Here is a 24,333-nt window from a genome sequence, read left to right as displayed (position 1 = left end):
GGGGTTGGAGTGAGGTTTCCTTGGTGCCCCTGGCCATGACTTGAGAAATATGAAGCAGAGGCTCCAGATGGGTTTTAAGTCAAAAGGACCATCTAGAGAACAGTGGAGAGATGATGCATCAGAATATAGAGATTGACTTTGGTTGTTTGTTTCTTCTAAGAAAGGATCTGGGTGCTATGCCAACCTTCTCCTTTTTTGTTTTCTTGGTTATTTACTTTTTTTTTTAAAAAAGATTTTATTTATTTATTCATGAAAGACACAGAGAGAGAGGCAGAGGCATAGGCAGAGGTACATGCAGGCTCCATGCAGGGAGCCTGATGTGAGACTCAATCCTGGGTCTCCAGGATCATGCCCTGAGCTGAAGGCAGATGCTTAACTGCTGAGCCACCCATGTGTCCCTCTTCATTATTTCCATCACAAAATCTCCATTTCTTTTTTGATGAGCTCAGGTTTTAAATGTTCTTACTTTATACTCTATGAATAGGTGTTCTTTTTTTTAATATTTTATTTATTTATTCATGAGAGAGAGAGAGAGAGAGGGAGGGAGAGAGAGAGAGGCAGAGACACAGGCAGAGGGAGAAGCAGGCTCCATGCAGGGAGCTCGATGTGGGACTCGATCCTAGGACTCCAGGATCACGCCCTGGCCTGAAGGCAGGTGCTAAACCAGTGAACCACCCAGGGATCCCCCGGAATAGGTGTTCTGATGCTGATAGGTCTCAGTAGAGCTGATCGATGCCCATAGACAAAATCTTTCCCACACTTGGACCCTGGATGAGTCACTTGAGGGATGGCAAATGCTGTCAGGCTAATCTGCTCATTGCCAAAATCAAAAACAAACAACAACTATGCCATATTCTGGTATAAATAATACAAATTAATTAACCAAGATATATATTTTAAGCATACTTAGAACTTTTGATGAAAAAATTAAGAGTTCCCCCAGCTATTTGAATATGTTATAGAAATGCTAGGTATTTTTGTATGCTCTAGGTATAAGTAAAATGCTTTTCTAAGTATGAGACTCCATCAGACAACTGATCACATTGGTTTAGCTCAAGACTTGCAGAAGAAATATATTAGTCTCATTTGGAATGAGACTGAGCTTTTAGTCAATGTGTAATCATCTAAATCATTTTTTTTACCATCTAAATCTTTTGAAAAATAAACCTTATTATACTTTTACTTAAAATGTTTAGTGATTTGGATTACATCAGTTATATCTCAGAATACAAAAAAATAATGCAATGATATGACATACAGAAGTGTAAAAATTTGTCTTTATTTTAATATACCCATGTTGTCTATTACTTCTTATGTGCAAGGAGATGGTTACCATTGAGTTTATGGCCAAATTTCCATTCCATCATTTTCTAGATCCAACTGTCTTTTTAGTGAATTCTAATTTAATTTTTCTTTGAAGATTCTTTCTGAGATATTAGTTGGAACATGATTCATTAAAAAGTATCCAGCTTAAGACCTAAGTAGGAAAGCTGTTGAACTTTCTGCGGTTCATTTTCTTGGTAATTTTCATAGTATATGCTTGGAAATTCATTCAAAAAGTAGCAACAGATCATTTGTATTCTCTCTTAAGAACTAGTTTATTTGTGTAGTTGGACAGAGAACAAAATGGTGACCTTTCAGAAATGTGATCTGTAGTTCAATGTTGGGCAAACCGCAGATTGCAATACAGTGATCAAATTTGAATTGAGTAAGATGGAAAATTTTCATTCTTTTAGGTGTTCTTTAAAATGAATAGATATTTTTGAAGAAAGATTTCAGTTGTCATTTTCAATATAAATATTTGAAACCATTTAAAGATACTGAGCACATTGGTTTTTTAAAATTAAATTTTGCTTTCTCAAGAAAATTTGGAAATAACAGAGAAATAAGTTGAAAATATTGGATAATTTCACCATCTAAAGAGAAATAAATGGGAATTTAAAAATATTTCCTCCAATTTTTTCTTATGCATAGAGTTTTAAAAATGCTTAAGCACTGATATTTATAATTTTGTATCCTTTTTTCAATTAAATAAAATCATCTGAATTATAGTCATCTTTATCTTCATGTCTTATCACCACATAACATAGTATTTATTGTTACTTAATAGTCAATAAAACAGATAAGGCATAGTTACCTTAACAACTACAGTATTGTTGTATAACCTGCATTGAATACATTCTTAATTAATAAGTAGCATAACTTTACAATGTTGAGAAGACTATCAAGCTATATATTAGTTCCTTCCTAATACACTTAACATTTCCCAAGTGATTTTGGGAATTAAAAAAGAGTCAAGGGAGCTAGTTTTACTTTTAAAAGGAAAAATCAGAGCCTCTTTTTTTAAAAAAATTTTTTTGCCTTAAATAATGTCATCTGCTATTTGGATGCCAGAAAATTTTCTTTCTTTCTTTCTTTCTTTCTTTCTTTCTTTCTTTTCTTTCTTTCTTTCTTTCTTTCTTTCTTTCTTTCTATTTTTTAGAAAATTTTCTTCTATTGTTCAATGAAATCAAAGATTTATTTCATAAAGTAATTTTTTCAACATTAAATATTCATAATGTGAGTAAATTGCAATTTAAAAAATTTCTCTTAGAAATTTATTCATTCCCACTGTTGATCACCAGAATAAGGGCTAAACACATTGTTTAGACATCAGTTTCTTGATGTTTTGAATAATATTTTCTGGCAGTTCCTTCTGTTTCCTAGCCTGAGTATAGAGTAGTTGGCTAGCTTCCATCTTATTAAAACTCACACCATTGAAAGGATACCAGCATTTCCACTGAGAGTTATAGTAGTATTAGTTTCAGAAAAACCTCATCTCATTATGTAAAACTATGCTGAATTAAGAGTGAGGAATCTGCAAACTGCATAGTTTCAAAGTAATTAGTGAGTTGTTCAGGGCTGCCCTTTGGATTTTTCTTTTTAGAAAAAACATCAGTGCCTAGAGACTGTTGAATTTGGATATGCTACACTTAATGAATGACAATTTTAATTTTATTCCTTTTTAACACATCCTATAGAATTATACTTGTCCATTGAAACTTGCAAATTTCTGCATTTGCCACTAATAAAATTATTTCATTAAAAAATATTTTAAAATTTCTACTAAGCAAAAGCACTGGTGGGCTTTTCCATGATCATTATGTGGCTGTTTTTTTTTATAAATAAGTTTAATTCAAATTTATTTTTTAGAATGAAGTTATTAAAAATTGTGCTATGATTGAAACTATGAAGCCATTTATATATCACTAATTCTCATTTTAAAATAAATGAGAATCAATTGCTTCTTTTGCAGAACATTGATAATTTGGTAACTGATATGTGATGTTTATACTTTGAGACCTCTTGTATGTATATACACATGTATATATACTCATATATTTGTATCTCTGTTTAAAATTATTTATGATTTTTTGGGATCCCTGGGTGGCGCAGCGGTTTAGCGCCTGCCTTTGGCCCAGGGCGCGATCCTGGAGACCCGGGATCGAATCCCACGTCGGGCTCCCGGTGCGTGGAGCCTGCTTCTCCCTCTGCCTGTGTCTCTGCCTCTCTCTCTCTCTCTCTCTGTGACTATCATAAATAAATAAATAAATTAAAAAAAAATTATTTATGATTTTTTAAATTAGCGATTGAAAGTGGCTAGCACATAAACTTTAAAAAGGAACATTATCCTTTCATTTAAAATTATTAGATGACATAAACTTGTTCCTTCAAAATATTATATTGATACAATTAACCTATTATTTGACATAGCAGATTTTATAGTCACTTAACGATCTTGCTTTCTGTGCATGGAGCAATAGCCATAGGCAAGCTGATTTGTCTGGTTCTGATTTTAATCATACATTTTCCAGGGGATGTTTGAATGCACAGGTTGTCATGGTTAGGCAGGTCTTCATGAAAGATGGTGGTACACTTTAAAGAGAAGAAAGAGTTGCTGAGGCAGAGAGCCAAGCTGGGTGGCTTGATGAGAGCATCAGCCTGAAGAACAGATAAGTATTCACAGGACTAGGAGGAAGGCAGCAAAGAGTGGCAGGGCCATACTGGAACACAGTGGAAAATGGTATTGTTAGATCATGTGGGGACAGTTTAAGGAGAAGCTCTAAAGCAAGCTTCCATACTTTCACTTGATTCAGTGGTGAGCTACCAAAGCCAGCTGAAGTTAGGAATGGCCTGATGACAAATGTTGAAAGAAGAGTCAGCAGAGTGTGGAGAAATCAGGGCCAAGCTCAAATAATCCAGGGAGAGAAGAAAGGAAGACCCAGGTTACAGGGCTGGCTGACCCAGGGCATATGGTGTGCAGGGCCAGGAGCATCACCCTAGCACATAGACTTGTGTTCGTTGGTGTTCTCTGGGAAGAATACATTACCTTCATTTTAAAGTAAGTTCAGTATTTTATTCCTGCACGTTGCATGTGGCTCTTGTGATTTTCTTTACCTGGGTGGTTAAAAGGGTAATGACTAGTGGGAAGGTGGGCTCTTTTAAGCCACCGTTCTGGGTTCACTTAGCTAATCGCAGTCTAATTGTGGAAGAGGGGAGAGTCTGAAAAGCCTATGCTTGTTTGTGATACTGGCCCTATAAGGTGATACATTTGGGGAGGAGGGTGTGTGGACACGTACAATTCAATCTTTTTTTTCCTACCAGTTTATCATAATGTCTTAGTTGGTGATTTTTATAGGTAGTAACAAGGCATTCTGGTATAACTATTAACTAATAATTTTTACTTTCTTACTAATGCCATTGCTACCTATCTGACATGTATTACTAGGTTCTGCTACTTTGTATAGGATATGGGCAGGAATTAAATAAGTAAATGTAAGAAGGAAAGTATAAAAATTCCTTTTTAAAAACAGACTGTAATTTCCTGATGGGGGAAATCTTCTGCTAGTTTTGATTTTATCAGAAATTGTTATTGTTATTATATCGGGATTATGGCATATACACACACAAACACACACACATATATATAGACTAATATATAAGTCTGTCCTGGGTCAAATATAACTTGGAATTTTTAAATACCCTCAACTATACAGGATCATTTGAAAATACATCTTTGGAATAGTTAATCTGAATACAGATACTGTGTGGTGATTTTGGAGCTTAAAGGACTATGGGGACAAGATTTTGGGACAATGAATGTCAATCCTGTCTGCCTCTACTCAGAACTCACAAAATAAGATAGGCCATTTGAGAAACAACAAAGAAACAAAAAGCAGGTGTGGTGCCACAAAGTCATTTCTCTAAACTACCTTTAACATTTTGTGGCTGACCTCCTGTCTACTATTACTGTTTAGTGACTCTCTGGGAGATGAATGAAAAAGTGTTACTTTAAATTGGTGCAGGCGCTGATTCAGGCCTTTGTCATAGGTCTTTTCATTTTGGATTCATTTGGAATCTTTGCTTTGCAGACTGTCATAACAGTAAAAGCTGGATACAAATAACATCACTATTCTCTACCTGCTATTAGGCAGAAAACTGCCATAGAGAGTTTCCTGTTGACATTTTCAAATCTAGCATGACAGTGCGGCCAAAATTATGGTGAGACCTAGAAAAAGACAATGTGACAAAAAACACCTTTTTGTTTCTATTCATGCCACTTATATGGAATGATGTGGCTTTAAAGTGCATATTTTTCAATCATGAGCAATGATAATGGATTGGCATTTTGTACCTTTCCATTTATTGAAGATTAGGTATATGCAGTCTTGGTATGTTCCATTCATTTGTTCTGATTTTTATTGTGTGGTTCATTAAACACTGAGAATTGTTCTGTGGCAGTATAGTTTGCTTTTGTGAAACCTAGAATAATATTTCAAAGGAATATTAAAAAGAAAAAATGAACCTGACACCTTAGATATCTGATTATTGAGATGAAAATCCTTTTAAAAGTTCTTTTATTCCTTTAGGAACTTTAACAGTATTTCTGGACATAGAGGAAAGGAATGTTAATAAGTTCAGATGTTCAGTTTCATGTAATAGATTAATGTTATGATTTAGAAATGTTCTGTTCCTGAGAACTGACTGCATTTACTATATAAATACTTAATTTTTTGTTTTTATATTCTTCATTAACAAGTATAAAGATACTTTAAAGAATTCCGTGATCTTGGAACTGTTACGAATTAAATGATTGTATTGATATAATATTACATATTATTTTTGTTGTTCACCTTTACCCATTAATTTCCAGCTGACTTCCATAGCAGTGGACACATTGTTGTCAATGGATGGAAAATACATAACACAGCGAAAAATAAATGGTTTGTGTGTATGGCAAAAACACCTGAAGAGAAGCATGAGTGGTTTGAAGCTATTTTGAAAGAAAGAGAACGGCGAAAAGGTAGGTGTATGAATTGGGTGCTATTACACTTTATGAAGATTTAACTTAGTAAGAGGGCAGATAATGGGCAGAAATTATAAGAAAGTAAAAAAGCACTCAGATTCACTTGGATTTCCCATGTGGTATAAGACCCATGCTAAAACAGTATTTTGAATACTTCTAATATTATTACTAAAAGAAAAGAAAAACCTTGTTTAGTTAGTAAAATAATGCATTGTGGTAGGCAGTGTCTTTTAAATAGTATCCTAGTCTGTTGAGGCTGCTATAACAAAATACCATAGACTGGATGGTTTATAAGCAACAGAAGTTTATAGCTCAGTTCTGGAGGCTAACGGCCTAAGATTCAGTGTCTAGTGAGAGCAATTTTCCAGTTCATAGATGGCCATTTTCTGTGTCCTCACATAGTAGAGGGGCAAGAGATCTCTTTGGTGTTTCATTTATAAGGTCACTTAGCCCATTCCTGGGGATTCCACCCTCATGACCTAATCACCTCCCAAATGCCTTACCTTCTAGTACCATCATATTGGGTGTTAGGTTTAAACATATGAATTTGGGAGACATGCAAACGGTCAGTCTACAGCAAATATTTTCATTTGCTTTAAAATTTGTTCAATTATCATTGCACCTCATTCTTGCCATTTCTAAAGCATCATCATGGAGTTTTCCCGTAAGAGACAAACTTCAATAGTACAGCAGTACTGTAGGGACTTCAACAGTTATATATTTAAAAGTACATTGAAAATTTCTAGATCAAATATGTTAGTATCCTAATTATAGAATAAGACACTTTAGATATACATTAACTTTTAAAAATTGTTATAATGCCAATAAGGAGTTTGTTCATATTAGGAGTCCTGGTTCAAAACTGCTTCATATTTTTAGCAAGATTTGCAAAAAGGTATTTGATCTAGCAATGTTCAGTTGTGTGGGGTTTATTTTTTATTTTATTTTTTTAAAGATTTTATTTATTTATTCATGAGAGACACACAGAGAGAGACAGAGAGAGAGTCATAGACACAGGCAGAGGGAGAAGCAGACTGCATGCAGGGAGCCTGATGTGGGACTCAATCCTGGGTCTCCAGGATCACACCTTGGGCTGAAGGTGGTGCTAAACCGCTGAGCCACCCAGGCTGCCCAGTTGTGTGAGGTTTATCTGCAATTAAGCACATTTCTGAAACGCATCTAGGAAATAGAAATGCTTGTGTTACTACTAATTTCTTTACCATATAATTGAAAAGAAACAAAATAGTATTTATTCCTTTTCCCCAGGGATTTAGGAGTAAAATATCTCATTGCTGATGAAATTTCAGAACACAAAGGACTCTTTCTTCCATGTTCAAAAATTTTCCCTTGAAGAACATACAAAGCTCCTACTTCTATTAAAATATTCATAGTGCACACTTGTTTGAGAATTTCCAAAGCATTTTCAAATACTTAACTCCTTTGGTTGATCTTGGATGGAGGGCCAGTTCGAAAATCTTAAAACAAAGATTATGCACACATAGCTGACTCTTTAAGTTTTGTTGAATCTAGCAACCAATTCAAATAGTGTAGAAAATCATTTAAAAGGTAAAATAAATGTTTCATCAAGTTGAACCTTTATTTATTTGGTTTTTCAGAATGGGTATGCATATAGATAAACCTAAAGTGAAAAGGAAGGGAGGAAGGAGAGAAAGGAAGGAGGAAGGGAGGGAGAAAGAAAGCACATTCTAGAAATTTATGTTAACAGGTTCTGTTAATGGATTGTTCTATATTACTGACATGGTAATTGCTCTTCCATTGTAAATAAAAATTTTAGTAAGAAATTTTGTAGCTAGAAGACTAAAAATAATTCCAAGTATTTCTTCTGCAACAGTTCATCAGTCCATTGGCTGATTGTGGCTTTCAGCCACAAAGGCTTTCAGCTTTGACACTGGTCCCCTCTAAGAAAGATCCTTGCCTGGGTTACCTATTCCCACCAGATTCATGTCCGGGTCTGCATTGCCACTTTCTCCATCTTTATGTCCTGCCTTGTCCTCTCTCTTGAGCTTTGTATGCATTTGTTCCGCTGACTCTTAGCCTCCACCTGAACATCCAGAGTCAACCTGCACAGTCCTGGCCTCCTCCTTACCTGAAACCCTTTCCCAAATATGCCTCTTCCCCCTACTCCCCAGTTTGGCTTTCCTTAAAAGCTTGGCAGGCATCCTGATCTCTCTTTTCTCCATGATGCCTACATTTAACCTTTTGCTGTATCCTATCAATACCACTTCCTGGAGATTTCTCAGCTTCATTCTCTTGGCCCTGGGGCCCCTACTGTTGTCTGCAGGGGCTTGACGTTACCTAACTTTTTGAGGTCTCCTCCTAATGATGGCTCTCTTTTTAAACCCTCCACCTTCAGTTTATTCCTACACTGTCATCTGAGCTTTGTTTCCAAAGCAACAAAACTTTTTTTCCTGTCCTGCCCTGCTTTTCCCATCCCTCTGGTAGAAACTCTTGCATGTTTCCCTGATACCTCAGGGATGAAGAACATGGAATCTGCAGTTGCGCAAGGCCCCTGCCTAACCCAGCAGCATGCCCCCTGTCCTCTCCCCTCCAGCCTGGAGCTCAGTGCCCTGTGCTGCTTCAGAACCTCAGGTAGCTCTGGTGAACACGTCCTCTCTCTCTGAAAAGTCTCTTCATTCCTCTGCATTTAAACATTGGTCTTCTGTGAAACCTTTCTTAATGTTTCTCGGAGGTAAGATCCTCTGAATATGGGATGCCTCAGTGGCTCAGGGTTGGTTGAGGTTCCGCGTTTGACTCAGGGTGTGACCGCAGGGTCCTAGGATTGAGTCCTGCATCAGGATCCCCACAGGGAGCCTGCTTCTCCCTTTGCCTCTGTCTCTTCCTCTTTCTGTGTCTCTCATGAATAAATAAATACCATCTTAAAAAAAAAAAAAAGATTGCCTGAATATGCCTTTATTGTGTCACACTATCTCCTGTAAGGCTGTTTTGAGGGCCACCTCTCCAGTTGTGCTGATCAAATTCTGCAGAATGGGTGCCTGGAGCCGCGGTGCAGCTGTTCTTCCTCCACTGGCCAAACCTTGTACCTTTGGGCACAGTTTGCACAAAGGCACTAGACAGCCCTGGGGATCGTGTCTTGACCATCTCCCTGGTATCTTGTGAGCTTCTTGGCGATCAGAGCCCTATGGTACAGAGCTCTGTATCTGCAGATCCCTGCACATGGGAGACGTGCCATAGATGTTTGTTTAATGCAGACATGAGTGAGCGGGGAAACTTTTTCAGTTACCTGTCCTTTGTTTCATTTTGGATAGGTTTAAAATTAGGAATGGAGCAAGACACCTGGGTAATGATCTCCGAACAGGGTGAGAAACTTTATAAGATGATGTGCAAACAGGGAAATCTGATCAAAGACAGAAAAAGAAAATTGACCACGTTCCCTAAATGCTTCCTTGGAAGGTAAGGTCGGGAGTCTGGGTACATGTATTTCTTTCATATTTTCACCATGTCCTGTGTTGACCTTTCTTTAATGATTTTTCTTTTCTTTCTTTCTTTTTTTGTTTACTTTAATGATTTTTCTTTAAAAAATATTCCTTTGGGCATTTTTGAATATTTCTTTAACTGTGAACATTTCCTGGCCCATAGTGGGATGAAGGAATGGACTCAGAGCCAGAAATCATAGAAAACTTAAGAATCTATCCATCCACACATGACTTCAACAATTTCAGATGTACCATGTTCTAAGGGCGAAGCAGATTCAGGGCTGGCAGGCAGGCAGGCTCAGAGTCTAGCAGGGATGTGAGTACAGGCCTAGAGTTTGAGAAGACTCGGGAACGGAGAACACACAGTCTAAACTTGCGATTAATTCAGCACTTTGGCAGCTGGGCTCAGCATGAAGGAGTGTCGACGAGTCTGAAAAAGAGGGTCATGCAAGGGACCCAGCACAGAGCAACAGGCAGGGAAGTTGCCTGGGCTTTAGCATAGGTTTACTGTGTGTCCTTTGGGTTCTGAGGACAACTAGACATGGGGGTCCCTGCTGAGTGAAGCCTGTGGGACCAAAGGGTACTACTGCTCAAGCCAGGCCCTGTGCTGGCTGCCCCTATGTGTTATTTCTAATCCTCAGATGCATATACTTAGAAGCTAAAAGCTTTGCATTTTTTAAAGATTCAGAAACCAGTGATCAGGGAGTTTACCATGCCCACCTTCATATAGCTATTAAATGCCAATGTCAACTCTATAAAAGTAGTCTGGAGTGCTAATTCCAAGTCTGGACTTGGAACACACATCATAAACAGACTGTCTCCTACCTCTGGCTAGTTAAGAGATTTGGGAAGTTTAACTTTCTTCTTCCTCTCTAAAAAAATGAAGATGATTATAGTGCTTACTTGTAATACCTCCCAGAATGTCTTCTTGATTCGTTATGCAGACACAACAAAAGAACCACAGGCCACACCAGCTCCCAACCCTGTTAGAAGAATATGAGCCAGGAAACCCTGGCCTGCAGGGCAGTATGGGGTCTCTTCATTAGTGGGCATGGTCCTTACACCAGACCACACAGCTGCCAGCAAGCTGGTGTCACTATCAAGCCCTGGTGATGGCTCTTGTGCAAGAGAAAGAGCAGATGTAAGCCCACCTTGGCTTAGAAACCCAATGTTGCAAAGAAGGCACTATTTTTTATAACAACCCCAAGGGCATAACTTCTGGGATTCTCATAGGGACATGCCTGCTTCTAAGAGTCACTTCAGGCTATAGCTTCTCACCAGGTATTTATTAGTATTCCATTTAGCCATCAGAACTCATTTTAACCGTAAGCAATGCTTCCTGGTAACACGGTTAACACCCTGCCTGCATCAGGTTCTAAGGAAACAGAGCTACAAAGTTGACTCAGGGTCACGTTTTCTTAATTAAAAGAGCAGGGATTTTATTAACTCTTTACCCTATGATCTCACATGGCCATAGTGCTAGTTAGTTACGATGGTATGTGAGCATTCACCATCCATAGTGCTGATACACAGGAAAGACTCAGTAAATCTTAGCTGTGTTCACTGTGGCTTTTTCCATAACAACACACTAGCTCTGTGTTACAGCCCAAGTTTGAGATTTCTTTTGACAGGATCACGATCCTTTCACGGAGTGTTAATGGGATCTTCTTGTGATTTCAGTAGGTCCCACAATAAAGCCGCCCATTAACTTCCTTTAGTAACCAGTCTCTTTTCTTCCTCTATGCTCCTAATTTATAGCAACACTTAGAATGTGCTCTTTCTCTCATTTTAATTTGATGTATTCAGATTTCAGAACGGAGAATGATGCTTGAGCTACATACCAACCAGCTCAACCCATTTGTCAGCCACTGATATTAATAAGTGCTCAAAATGTGCCAGGCACTGTGCTGAGTTCCTGGCATTTATTAGCTCATCTAATCCTGTGACAGCACTGTGGAATTGATATACTTTTTTTTTTAATTTATTTATTTGAGAGAGAGAGAGAGATAGTGGAGGAGGAGCAGAGGGAGAAGGACAAGCAGATTCTCTGTGCTGAGTGCAGAGCCCAACGGGGGGCTTGATCCCAGGACCCTGAGATCATGACCTGAGCCAAAGGCAGGCACTTACCGACTGAGCCACCCAGGTGCCCCCGGAGTTGATACTCATTACTTTTGTGCTATCAAGGAAGAAACCTGAATTTTTACTTCTTTTCAGATTTTCTTTCTTTTGGATGATCTCTATTTAATAGAAGAATTGAAAGCATTTTAATAACTTCTTCTGCCTGAAAATGTACTTGTTAGACTCGATACCCACTTTTAGAATTCTGCAACCCTCGGTTATTTGACTTTAGTCATATGTGTTGCTTTCAGTTTTGTAATAAATGGAGAAGTAATCTCCTGACACTTTCTATAGCTTGGCTTCTCTGACCTCTGTGCAAAATTGAAACCACTCTAAACAGTATCCATTACTTTATGTAAAAGTTCAAATGTTAGATTTTTATAACATAAGCATTATAAAGTATTTTATTGTAAAACGTTTCTGTGTTTAGTGTTTTCTTAATGATACCACATGGCCATATAAACCATCACTACTGAGCTGGTGCTCTCCTGGGTTACAAAACATCATCCTATTTATATGTGATGTCTGGGGCTCCTCTCCCCACCCCGAAATGGTAAAAGATATGAGCTGTCATCCTTCCTAGCCTTTCACAGCCACAGCAGATATATGTGGTAGACAGTTCTGATGGAACTGTTTTATGCCAGAGTATTCCTTTTGAATGACAGTTTAATAAAGAATGGATTTACTAAATAACTTTATTTATTTATTTGCTTGTTTATTTTTAAATATTTTATTTATTTATTTGAGAGGAGAGAGAGAGTAAGTGCACAAGTAGGAGGAGGGACAGAGGTAGAGGGAGAAGCAGACTCCCCAATGAGCAGAAGGCCCATGCAGGGCTCCATCCCAGGACCCTGAGATCATGACTTGAGCTGAAACCAACTTAACCAACTGAACCACCCAGGTGCCCCCCATAAATGACTTTAAAATTTGAAAACAATATAATAAAACTTTTGGTGTGTATTAATTTTATATTGGTGCAAAATAAATGACCACATACCTAGGGCTTTAAACAACACCCAGTCATTAGCTCATAATTCTATAGGTGAGAAGGAAATCAAGGTGAATGATACTGGGCTGCCTGCTTAGGGTCTCAAAGGCCAAAAGCAAGATGTGGGCTGCTCTGAGGTCGGGCCCTTATCTTAAGGCTCTGAGAAATAAATCACCTGCAAGCACATTCAGGTTCAGAATTTAGTCCTCAGTGATTGTAAGAGTAAGTCCTATTTGTGTGCTGGCTGTTGGCAAGGACCACTCTCAGAAGCTGCCAGCATTCCTCGCTACATGGCCCCTCTATTTTCAAAGGCAACAGTGGCTCACTGAATCTTTCTTGTGCTTTTAATTTTTCTTACTTACTTTTATGCCACCCACCTGAGAAAGCTCTTTCCTTAAAAGTGCTCAACTGACTGGGTCAAGCGCTCTTGAATAATTTACATGTTTTAAGATCAACTGATTTGGGATTTTATTTACGTATACAAAATCCATTCATAGCACTACCTACATTAGGATTTGATTACAAAACCAAGGGATGGGATTCTTGATGGGAGGAGGGAGTAGGAGGACATGTTTGGAATTCCACCTACCATATAGGGTATGCAATATTTTTGGTTTGCCTTCTTGGACTTTCAAACACACTGGTTTTCCGTGCCTGGAAAGCCACATTTCAGACTGTCTATCTCTTATATTAAGTCGTTATTGTTCTATTTATTTTGCCTGTTAGCCCTCTTTAGGATCTGTTTTTATTTTCTTTATAGTTAAAACTACTCTGAAATTTTCCCTTTGTGTTTATTAGAGGTCTCAGTGAGTTGAATAGTTATTATGTGTGGTTTAGAAAAGGGACATGGGTTTTCCAGAATAGCATATTTTTTTTTTTTAGAATAGAGTAAAATTTAAATAATTTTGGGCTTCACATGTGTGGAAAAAATGCATGGTGAAATGCACTGCAAATATTTCTTTATATTTGAGATTCCTTCCAAAGCTGCTTGATGAAAGCATGGTAGAAATAGACTTCCTGAGGGAGGACAAAAAAGACTATTTAACCATTTTACTGTATTTCTATTGCAGTGAATTTGTGTCATGGCTGTTGGAAATTGGAGAGATTCACAGGCCTGAGGAAGGTGTTCACTTAGGACAAGCATTGTTAGAAAATGGAATCATCCACCATGGTAATTATTTTATTAGTTACTAAACTATTTATCCATCAGCTGGAGGCATCTTAATTCCTTAATCAATTTAGCTTATAGTAAATGTCCACATTATAGAATGCTTATGTATTTTTAACAACATTTCTAGTGCCTAACATATACAGAACTGTAGTTCTGGGAATTTTAGGGAGTTGGGTTTATGGTGATATATTTGCTAACTTTAATACGAATGGCCACAAAACAGGTAAAAATTAGAAATGCAGGTAAATGTGGGACTGTGGTAAGTTCTAATTAGAGTATCTGGGACTGTTTTATGAGGGAAAGTGTATTAATGTTAGGCATTGTAGAATGAGTAGGACTCTAAGTGGGACAGAAGGACAGAGAACGTCTCGCCCTGAGGAATAGTATAGATACTCAGGCATGGAACTGGGAAAGCTCACGGTGGTCTCTTCAGGAACTAGCATAGGATCTCTCATGGTGAGACAGTATAGGTCACGGATGAACATACTGGGGAGGAGAGGTGTGGTATGAAAGGTAAGCACATCTGATTCCACAAGATCTTAACACTCTGGCTGTAATATGTAGGGCTTATTCTGAAGGGAGTGAGGAGATGATGGACACTTTTAAGCAGAAAAGTGGCCAGAACTTGGCTCTAGAGCCCTCACATGCAGCAATGTGGAACAAGTGGAGACATTGGAGACACTACAGGGGGCCCCATCCATTGGGAGGTCCCCACCTTTCCCTGCAATGGGAGGATGAGGGCTGTGTTCTATGGCATGATGACAGTGGCCCATCTGGGAGGTTTTGATGAAGCTGGAACAGCATATTTGGCAACTATTGTCTGGGAGATGAGGAGTGAAGTGTAAGATCAGATTATTCTGAGGTTTCTAGCTGGTTGACAGGGATGATTATTCAGGAGGAGGAGCAGGATGGGGAGAGGATAAAGAATTTGTGGTAGGCTGGGTATGAGACATCCACAGGGGAGCACTCAGCACGAAGTTGAAAATATGTATGTTAAGTTCAGAATAGAGGGAGATCCAGAGACAAATTTGGCAATCATTTCAAGAGAGCACCAGATTCCTGAGAACATCAGTAACATAGAAAGAAGAACGCAGTGATAATGAGACTGACAAGTAAAACTTGAAGAATTTCTTATGTAAAATGTGGGAGAGGAGAAAGAGGGGGGATTATGAATAAACATGGATATTTGGCTAAGGTATTTCAGTGTTCCTTTTTTTTTTTTTTTTTTAATTAGAGTGGGACGAAAATGAACTGTATCTTCCCAGTTTTTCCCCACCGTACTGGTGCTCTGTAAATTCTACCACCAAAATAGGTCCCTAATTAGACAGCTCCTTTCACTTCCAGGATCCCCACCTTCTTCTCAGTAACCATCCTCTCCTTCCTTGCTTCCACTTTGGTCCTCCATCCCTATGATACACCCTACAGATAACAGCTGGAGACCTTGTAATTAGCAATAATAATGCCTCGGATAAACCTCATTGGCTACAATACCGCCACTGCACAAAGCATGGAAACCTTTTAAAACAATGTAAGACCAAGGTATTCTGCTTATCATCATCTGCTGATATCCCATTAAACTCAAAGAAAAATCCAGAATTCCTTATCAAAGTCTGGATCTCTTTTCTGTGGCCTGAAAGGCCCCATGTGATAGGGCCCCTGACATCCTCTGTGACTAGGCACAGAGTGTCGCACCTAATTCATTACATGGTGGCCCCTGTGGCTTACTGTCTCCTCCTTGAACACTCCATTTGGGATCTTTGCTCTTGCTGTTCTCATTCAACAGTTATTTATTAATTCCTAATATATGCTAGGGACCTTTCTAGGTGCTAGAGAGATAGCAGTGAATGAAATTACAAAAGTCACCGTCTTGTCTTCAGTGACACTCTGACTTTTAGAATCTTATCCCATTATTGCAACAAGCTGTGTTTTTAATTTTAATTTTTTAAATTTTCTTTATAAACTTATCATGCTGTTTTATTTGTTTATTCCTTCTCTAACTCCCATACTTACTCTGGCCCCGAATCAAATATAAATACTATAAGAACGGGACCCTTGTTTGTTAATATATAGTAAATGGCTGGAGTGCCCATCACGTGTAGGTGCTCAATAAATATTTGCTCAGTGGATAAATAAATGACTAATTATATTGTGAGTAAACAGATAATACTGATAAATTGTGTATGATTTTGTACTTGATTCTTTAGTACCATAGAAACACCATGTAGCACCAAGTATGCTAAAAAGCATTATCCGAAAACTTAAAAGTAAGAATGAAAAGATGATATTGAGCTAGATGGCTTTTCTCTTTGCTGCTTCTCTTTCCTTTGTTCTAGGCCCAAGTCCAAGTATATACTTAGGTCAAGAAGGGGATATATTTGTTTTGTCCTGCAGTCCACTGAAGCTCAAGTAGGTGGAACATAGACAGGTTTTGCATACAATCATAGACCTTCAGAAATCAGGTGATTCTTGTCTCATTTATACTGTGTACTTCCAGGGACTATGTCTTACCAGACAGAGCAAAGAAGGAAAAAAATCTGTTTATGAACACTTTTTATTTTTTTCCTACCTGACTCTTTCCTTCATTCTATGTGTAGGATATTATACGAGGTACTTTACGTATGTAAACATGAATAGTGACTTTATTTCTTATGGTCTGGTAGTCGTAAGCCTGTCTTTTCACCTTGTTTATCAAGCAATCCAGCTGTTGACATATTTCCTTTCAGAAAGGTAGAAATCTACTAGGATGGGAGAATTTATTTTTGGCAGGGAACTCTGAGAAGGAATTGGTTAATGCTAGCTGCTATAACAAATATACCACCTAACTACATTGATTTACATTCTAGAAGCTATTTTTTCACTCAGGTAAAGTCACTGGTGGAGGATGGGGTTTGGTGCTCTCCCTCACACAGGGTTTTGGTGTCTGATAGAGGCTCACCTACTTTCAGTGTAGAGCTCTTAGAAGTCATGTTGAAGGAGTAGTGTAGTTTTTGGTGTGTTGGTTTTAAATGGGCCTATACACTCCCCATTGTGCCTTACTTTTTTGTGCATGTCTTTAGATGCAACTTAGTTTCATGGCCACTCCTTACTGCAAGAGAAACTTAGAAATGTAGGGTAGATTCATGTCCAGGAAAAACAAAAGCTAAACTGATTTGATCAACAGTGACCCAATTTCTGCTACCGAGACATAGCTCCCAGGTCAATATTAAAAAAAATCACTGGAATTATTTTAAAGCCAGAGTAATCATTATATAAACTCATCAATATTTTATGATTATATCATCATGTAATAATCATAAAAATAACTTTTAACATTTCTCTTTCAATGGAGGTTTTCATAACTTCTGTTGTTATTTTGAGTGACTTCATACCATTATGAATTAGAAACAAGAGAAAAAAAGATCCTAAAGTTGTCAGCAATTGATGTTGCTCTTTGTTTTAAAGATTATCTAAGAAATACAATTTTTGTACTTGTACAATGCTTACTGTATTTAGAAAGAGCTACACACTAAGTTTGTTATAATATTTTCTTTTTTGACTATGAGATACCTTGTAATAAACAAAAGGGCATTACAGAAATTTTATACCCAGAAATGGAAATTTCAGAATGTGGGGGAAGAGGAGGTCCTTTGAAGGGGCTATTAGGTTATTTTCAAGCCACCCTTCCACTCTTGCTTTCATATTTCATCATGATGACCTAGGAATTGTGTGAGGGCTAAGTCACTTATTTGCATAGTGCATTGGGTTCTGAAAACTCAAGACATAACTTATGGATGGAATTTTACTGACTTTGCAATGGCAAAACTTATTGCTTTGCCTGAAATTGTGAGTAGCTAGCCAAACATTTTCATGTCAATTGTAAGTTAGTACAAACCCGAGTTGGAATAATGTCTTCATAAATATCTTCATGAATCTTAAATATCTTCATGAATACTCTTTTAGAGTCTCACATGTTCTTCAGTTCATAATTGCTAAAAGCTCTTGAAGGAATCACTGAATTCCATTGAGAGAGAACCACCCTTATTTATTTTGTTAAAGTGTTTCTCACAATATTTTTAATTGCCTCCCTCTAAAGAAAGGAAAAAATCAACAACATAAGATTTTTTTAGTAAGGGATATCAGAATAGGAGAATTCAGTCCTAATCAGTTTATCCTCCAACTTCACACCATTTTCTCCAACATAATTTTGTAAAGAAAGAGATTAAATTCTGGATTAAAATTTATTTTGAATTTTCAAAGGTAAAGACTTTTGATTATTTAACGTAGGAGAATTTAAGTCTTTTTGAACAATGATATTTATAACCCAATTAATTCTTTTTCTGAGAAATAAAGCCCTGAATCCTCCCTATTATTAACAGTTTGTCACAGTTTGATTTTAGTGGCCTGTACTATTATTGTTATCAGAATTTGATCAGTTGTAATGTCTGATTTGGCACATAGAATTTTTGTTGCTAAAAGCAATCACTTTTTTTAAGTGTCCAAAATTAACTAGTACAGATTCCCCCAAACTAGGAGGAGAACACATTATGCAACTTCACATTAATAATCTTATTAGAATGTAGAGATATGAGCCAAACATGGTTGTTTTATTGGTATGTAATTCCAGCTGCATTTAGTGAAAATAGAGTTCCTAAAATAAAGTTGAATGAACCATCTGTTTTAAAGAGTGAAAGCAAAAAGATTTGACTATTATTGCCACTATTCACATTGCAAATATCGTTGAGAACTTTATAAAAAGCAAAGCCTTGATATACCAAGGAATTGCTGGGTTGAAGCAGCATATGCTTTCGCGGTGATATGCGGATATATTTTCTTATTTGAGTTTACTATTTACATTAGAAATACTTATGCAAAAATTTAGAGACCTCATTCATTATATCCAGTAGTGTGCTATACAAACTTAAAAGAGGTGGTAATTACATTTCTTAGAAATTTGCAAGCTGGTTGTAAAGCACAGCTATTATTAAAAATTATATGAACAGATAGCACATACATTGTATTATAAACAAAGTTCATATATTATTAAAACTCATTACTTCCTAATTATTTTACTATATTTTATTATTGTTTACGTTCTTGGTGGTATTTATATCTATTTTTTTCTGTATGATAGAAATACTAAATAATAATATATCACTGATCATCTAACTCTGTGTTCAGTGACTTTATTTCAGTAACTTGAAATTGGCCAGTGTGGGAATATTTAATACCACACAAATTGGTGAATACTACAGATTGGCACTCCTTCTCCCTCACCGCCTAGAGAGCCAGTTGTATCCTTAGTAATATCACAATATTGCATAGTTGTTTAGAAGATGGTGTGAAGCAACCTTTTTCACATGACCTTAATTCTCAACAGTTAATAAGCCTATTTTTCATGTTCAAGAAGTTGGAGGGAGTGCATTTGAATGCAGAACAATTCACTGTTTTTCCAGAGCAATAGCTAAGAACCCAAGATTAATTATGAAAATCACAGGAGTTTGCTATACAACTAAGCACTCCATTTTTTAAATTTAATTTCCCTATTTTATTTATTTATTTAAATTCAATTTGCCAACATATAGTATAACACCCAGTGCTCATCCCATCAAGTGCCCTCAGTGCCTGTTACCCAGCTACCCCATACCCCACCCATGTCCCCTTCTGCAACCCTTTGTTTGTTTCCCAGAATTAGGAATCTCTCATGGTTTGTCTCTCTAATTTTTCCCACTCAGTTCCCCTTCTTTCCCTTATAATCCCTTTCACTATTTCTTATATTCTTCGTATGAGTGAAACCATATGCTGATTATCCTTCTCTGATTGACTTATTTCACTCAGCATAATACCCTCCAGTTCCCTCCACACTGAAGCAAATGATGGGTATTAGCTGATGGCTAAGTAATTTTCCATTGTGTATATATATACCACATCGTCTTCCATTCATCTGTCGAAGGGCATCAAGGCTCCTTCCACAGTTTGGCTAGTGTGGACATTGCTGCTATGAACATTGGGGTGCAGGTGTCCTGGCGTTTCACTACATCAGCATCTTTCAGTAGTAAGCACTCCATTTTGATTAGGAATTTTAAACTACTGTTTGTTTTATCATGTCAAAAGACATTTGGGCCCAACATTTCCTTGAATTTTGAAATATCAAGACAATAATGTATTTCAGTGACTCTTAGAGGATAAAAATGAAAAAGGTAGATTGCAGAGAAGAAATAAATAACTAGTCTTGAGACATGCCATACGATTGCAAAATATTTCTCTCGATATTATTTTTCTTTTTTTCTTTCACACATGCTTTTTTCTTTTTGGCTTGATATGGGGAAAAAAAGGTGCCAAAAGGCTGTGTTGTCTATCTTTCTTTGGCAGCAATCCTGTTTCAATCTGATGGCTGCAAGCCATGCACATGGTTTGGGTAGGTTGGGGTAAAATAGCTGAAACTTCACTTACGTTTGTATGTGTGTGTTGTGTGTGTGTGTCTGATAAGTCTTTTGGCTTTCTCTGGATTCACCAAATGTAGTTCATGAAAATTAATTCTGCCAACTTTTTCTCCCTCTTTAACATTTTTAACAAAAAATAATCATCTCTCTATCTTCTATCTAATCATGAAAACACAGCCCCTTGAGGTAAATTATCTGCTCTGCAAATGTTGCATTCCTTGTAAAGAAAACATTTAAAGATAAACTCTTTGAGGTTTAATTTATTTTTTTTCCTCTTACAAACAATGATTTTTGTTAGACTATCTATAAAATATTTCTGGAAAAAAGAAAACTTGAGAGGAAGTTAAATAGGTGTCTTTATGAATATGAAACTCTTACCTCAAGGATGAAAGTGAAGGATGACCATTCTCATTTCCACTAAGGAAAAAAAAATAAGTGACATGTAAGAAAAACATTCCTCAGTTTCAGAAAACTTGAAATTTTGGAATAAGTTACATATTAAAATTATATAATCTACACCAGAGTTCTAAACACAGAATAAACAGTCAAGATTGGTATATGTGTGGTCTTGGCCTGATTGCTGTGGGATAAAATAGATAAATACTAAATTTCACCTCTAGGACTGAGAATTGAATTATAACTTACTAATTAGATTATCTGCTTTTTGAAGGACAGTTTTTGCTCAACTTTGTGGCACAGTGAAGAAATAGAAAACACCACTTTGTATATTTATATAAATAATACACTATACACATACTCATGCTAACTAAATATTGTATATTTATATAAATAATATACTATACACATATTCATATTATGCTAACTAAATATTGCTACTCTATTTCTTAAATCACTATATGGAAATTATAAATATATAACAAAATCTTATCATGAATCTTACTGTCAAAATACTGGATTAGTATTACTGTGTTAGGAAAACAAAAGTTTTTGGTAAACTACAAGTTTAAATATTTGGGAATATGTATTTTATAAATTTATTTGTTATTTGCCACATTTTAGATTGTCAATATTTTAATATATTGTTTCTATGTTCTTAGTTACTGATAAACACCAATTCAAGCCAGAACAGATGTTATATAGATTTCGTTATGATGATGGAACTTTTTATCCAAGAAATGAGATGCAGGATGTGATTTCAAAGGTAACAACCTCTCCCAGAATCTTTTATCAAGAGCAGAGTTCATGTTGTTATACTTCACCGAGATAAAATGCTGCTGAGAGACTTAAAAAAATTCTTCTGGTGTAGAAAATAGCATTTGTAAGCAAGTCTCTCAATTTCTTTTTTGCTATTTAAAGAATTCTAGGGTTAGATCATTTTTTTTCATTCTCTTATGTAGTTCTAAATGGAAGTAATGAAATTGCATCACTCAGATTATATCCACTGAAAACTATGTCACATGTAGCAACAAGTGGCCATTATACTTGAATAAATTTAAAAAATACATAAATATATAAAATTTATTAACATCAGTTTTCTTCGCATATTTGACAAAATTTATATTGATATATGATGAACATGTAGTGTGAGGTATTGCTGCATAGATTTATTTTCTGCTTGTATTTTGAAGTTTTACATTTTAAGAAAAATAGTTTTAAAAACGCTTTTTCTATGTATATGTCATATGTATATGACAAATTCATAGCACAACTGAGTCCTGTTTTTAATTATTTAAGTTATATTATTTTTTCTGATGTAATACAACAGATGAATAACTTTTAAATGGTAGAGATTATATAGTGATTCCAGAATGTTGACAGTGGATTTATTAGTCTCAAAATTTCATTAGTCTGTCCTTTGAGTGATCTTCCTTATTTTTGACATATCTTTATTTTATAATAGGGAGTGAGATTATATTGCCGTCTCCATAGTCTGTTTACTCCAGTGATTAGGTGAGTCTGATTTCTAAGTTCTGGGCAACTTACTTGGAAATATTTATATTGCATATTAGGTAAGCATTGTTCAGCTGCAGACTCTTGGCTTATTTTATTTTTCTTCCATAAGTGAAAATTATACTTTAAAGATTATTTTAAGTAATAATTGATCTGAAAATTTTTCTAAATTTTGTGAAGCTCTAATTATACAGTTTTTTCCATGGCTTTTTATTCTGATTTCTGAAATTATTTGCCGCTAATTCATACTAAATTATAGACTTCAGAATGAAATAATCCACATTTAGTTAATATTTAGTTAATAATAGTTGACTAGGAGATGATTTGGAAATATTATTTCCTATAAATACCACTATGATTATTATATATTGATTTTTCTTCATCAAGTTGTATAATCACATCTTTGGCATGTATTTTCACAGTATTTTCTTCTAACAGTCTTTTTTTCCAAAGAAAAGATTTTGTACTTGAAAATTAAGAATTAATTGGAGTTAATAAGTAAAATTTTATAATTTTGTTCTCTAACATGATTTTCCTTTTGAAGAGATATGCCTTTTTTAAAGTGGAATCATAATTAATTTTCAGTTTATCTCTACAGAAAGACATCAGAAAACTGAGTTTTGTGTTAAGATTACTAATAGAAGAGATATTCTGGAATATTATTGTTTTTTTATGAAATATACACTGATAGAATGTAGTATGTTGCTACGCTCATTTCAAATGGCCAGATGTCATCTAGAACTTATTGACTGAAACTTAATATTCAGGACCAAAAAAAAAAAAAAACTGGATGCTTCATTTCCAAAATGAATAAAGAGTCTTTTCAGTCATGGCTATAGAATCCAAATGTTTGATGTGCTGTGTTTCTATTTTTCATTCTGGTTTCCAATTCCAAGGAAACTCAGGACTTAAGGAAAAAACTATCCAAAAGTGACGGTTTAAGTGTATTGTAATGCTCACTAATGTTTTATAGAGGACACAGTGCAGATCCTTGAGGAAGAAACAGAATCTTATCCATTACTCCTAAAAATGCCTTGTCACAAATAGACTTCCTTAAAGTGAAAAGAAGTGAAAATGAACCCATATTTATTGATTCCCTACTAGATTTCTAGCATAGCCACCCTGCAAATATTTTGGATAACCTAACACTAAAAGATGGTTACTTCACTCAATAGCAAGTGGGTACTTAAATTTGTTTTTTCTGCTAAACTCAGAAAAAAAATAATGGTTACATTTTTCATGTTACCTGTGTATATGTAGATTTTGTATGTGAGAAAATGTGCTCTGAAAGTGTATTTTAGCCATATGGGATTTCTTATCAAGAAGGTTACATTCCATAAGAGCTGATAAGAAGGAATTGTTCTTTGACTAGTAATGACAATTGTTTATGAGCTGTCGAGGAAAAATTTATGGGAAAAAAACCATAAAACAGATGGAATGTATGACAGTCATGCTTTTAATATGTGTGAACTCAGCTTACAAAAAGAAAAATTATTTGAGTGAAGAATTCACTGACCCACATGTAAGTTTTATAATATCCTGACTACCCTTTCCCTTCTTACTAAAGTTTATGGAAACCAAGATGAAATGGGCAATGAGGTATCAGAAACATGGAGATAGATTTAAAAAGATTTTTTTTGAAAAAAAGAATCTGCTATTGATTACTAGCTAACATGGTGTATTCATTACTAAGATCTCAGAAATTTCAACCATTTTTCGGGGACTTTTCCTTTTATGAAAGTAGATAAAATGATGTCAGTATTAATTGTTAATTGCTGACAGGGGCTAAAGAACTGTGAATAGAGCTAGTAATTATTTATTACTTCAAGTTGTTTGCAGTTCAGATCTTTTGACATTTGAAAAGACTGTCATTTTCTCTTTGATCCAGGCCTGCAGAATGAATGCATTATAGATTTCTGCTCTGG

General features: G+C 35.9%; 1 protein-coding gene and 1 pseudogene across 1 annotated transcript in view; one reads left to right on the top strand and one right to left on the bottom strand.

Moving 5' to 3' along the window:
* The window catches only part of PREX2 (phosphatidylinositol-3,4,5-trisphosphate dependent Rac exchange factor 2), a 283,936-nt gene that overhangs the window by 105,244 nt on the left and 154,359 nt on the right, over positions 1–24,333 (top strand). Inside the window, exons 9-13 of the mRNA XM_055318289.1 lie at positions 6,194–6,343; positions 9,634–9,778; positions 13,978–14,078; positions 21,556–21,659; positions 22,359–22,408. Of these exons, the coding sequence (XP_055174264.1) occupies positions 6,194–6,343; positions 9,634–9,778; positions 13,978–14,078; positions 21,556–21,659; positions 22,359–22,408 (550 nt within the window). The remainder of the gene's footprint in view (positions 1–6,193; positions 6,344–9,633; positions 9,779–13,977; positions 14,079–21,555; positions 21,660–22,358; positions 22,409–24,333) is intronic.
* Positions 15,519–15,586, bottom strand: LOC129505424 (U4 spliceosomal RNA; annotated as a pseudogene).

This window comes from Nyctereutes procyonoides, unplaced genomic scaffold (genome assembly GCF_905146905.1).
Source record: "Nyctereutes procyonoides isolate TBG_1078 unplaced genomic scaffold, NYPRO_anot_genome, whole genome shotgun sequence".
In the NCBI taxonomy this organism is placed as follows: Eukaryota; Metazoa; Chordata; class Mammalia; order Carnivora; family Canidae; genus Nyctereutes; species Nyctereutes procyonoides.
This window is presented reverse-complemented; position numbering and strand designations above follow the sequence as displayed.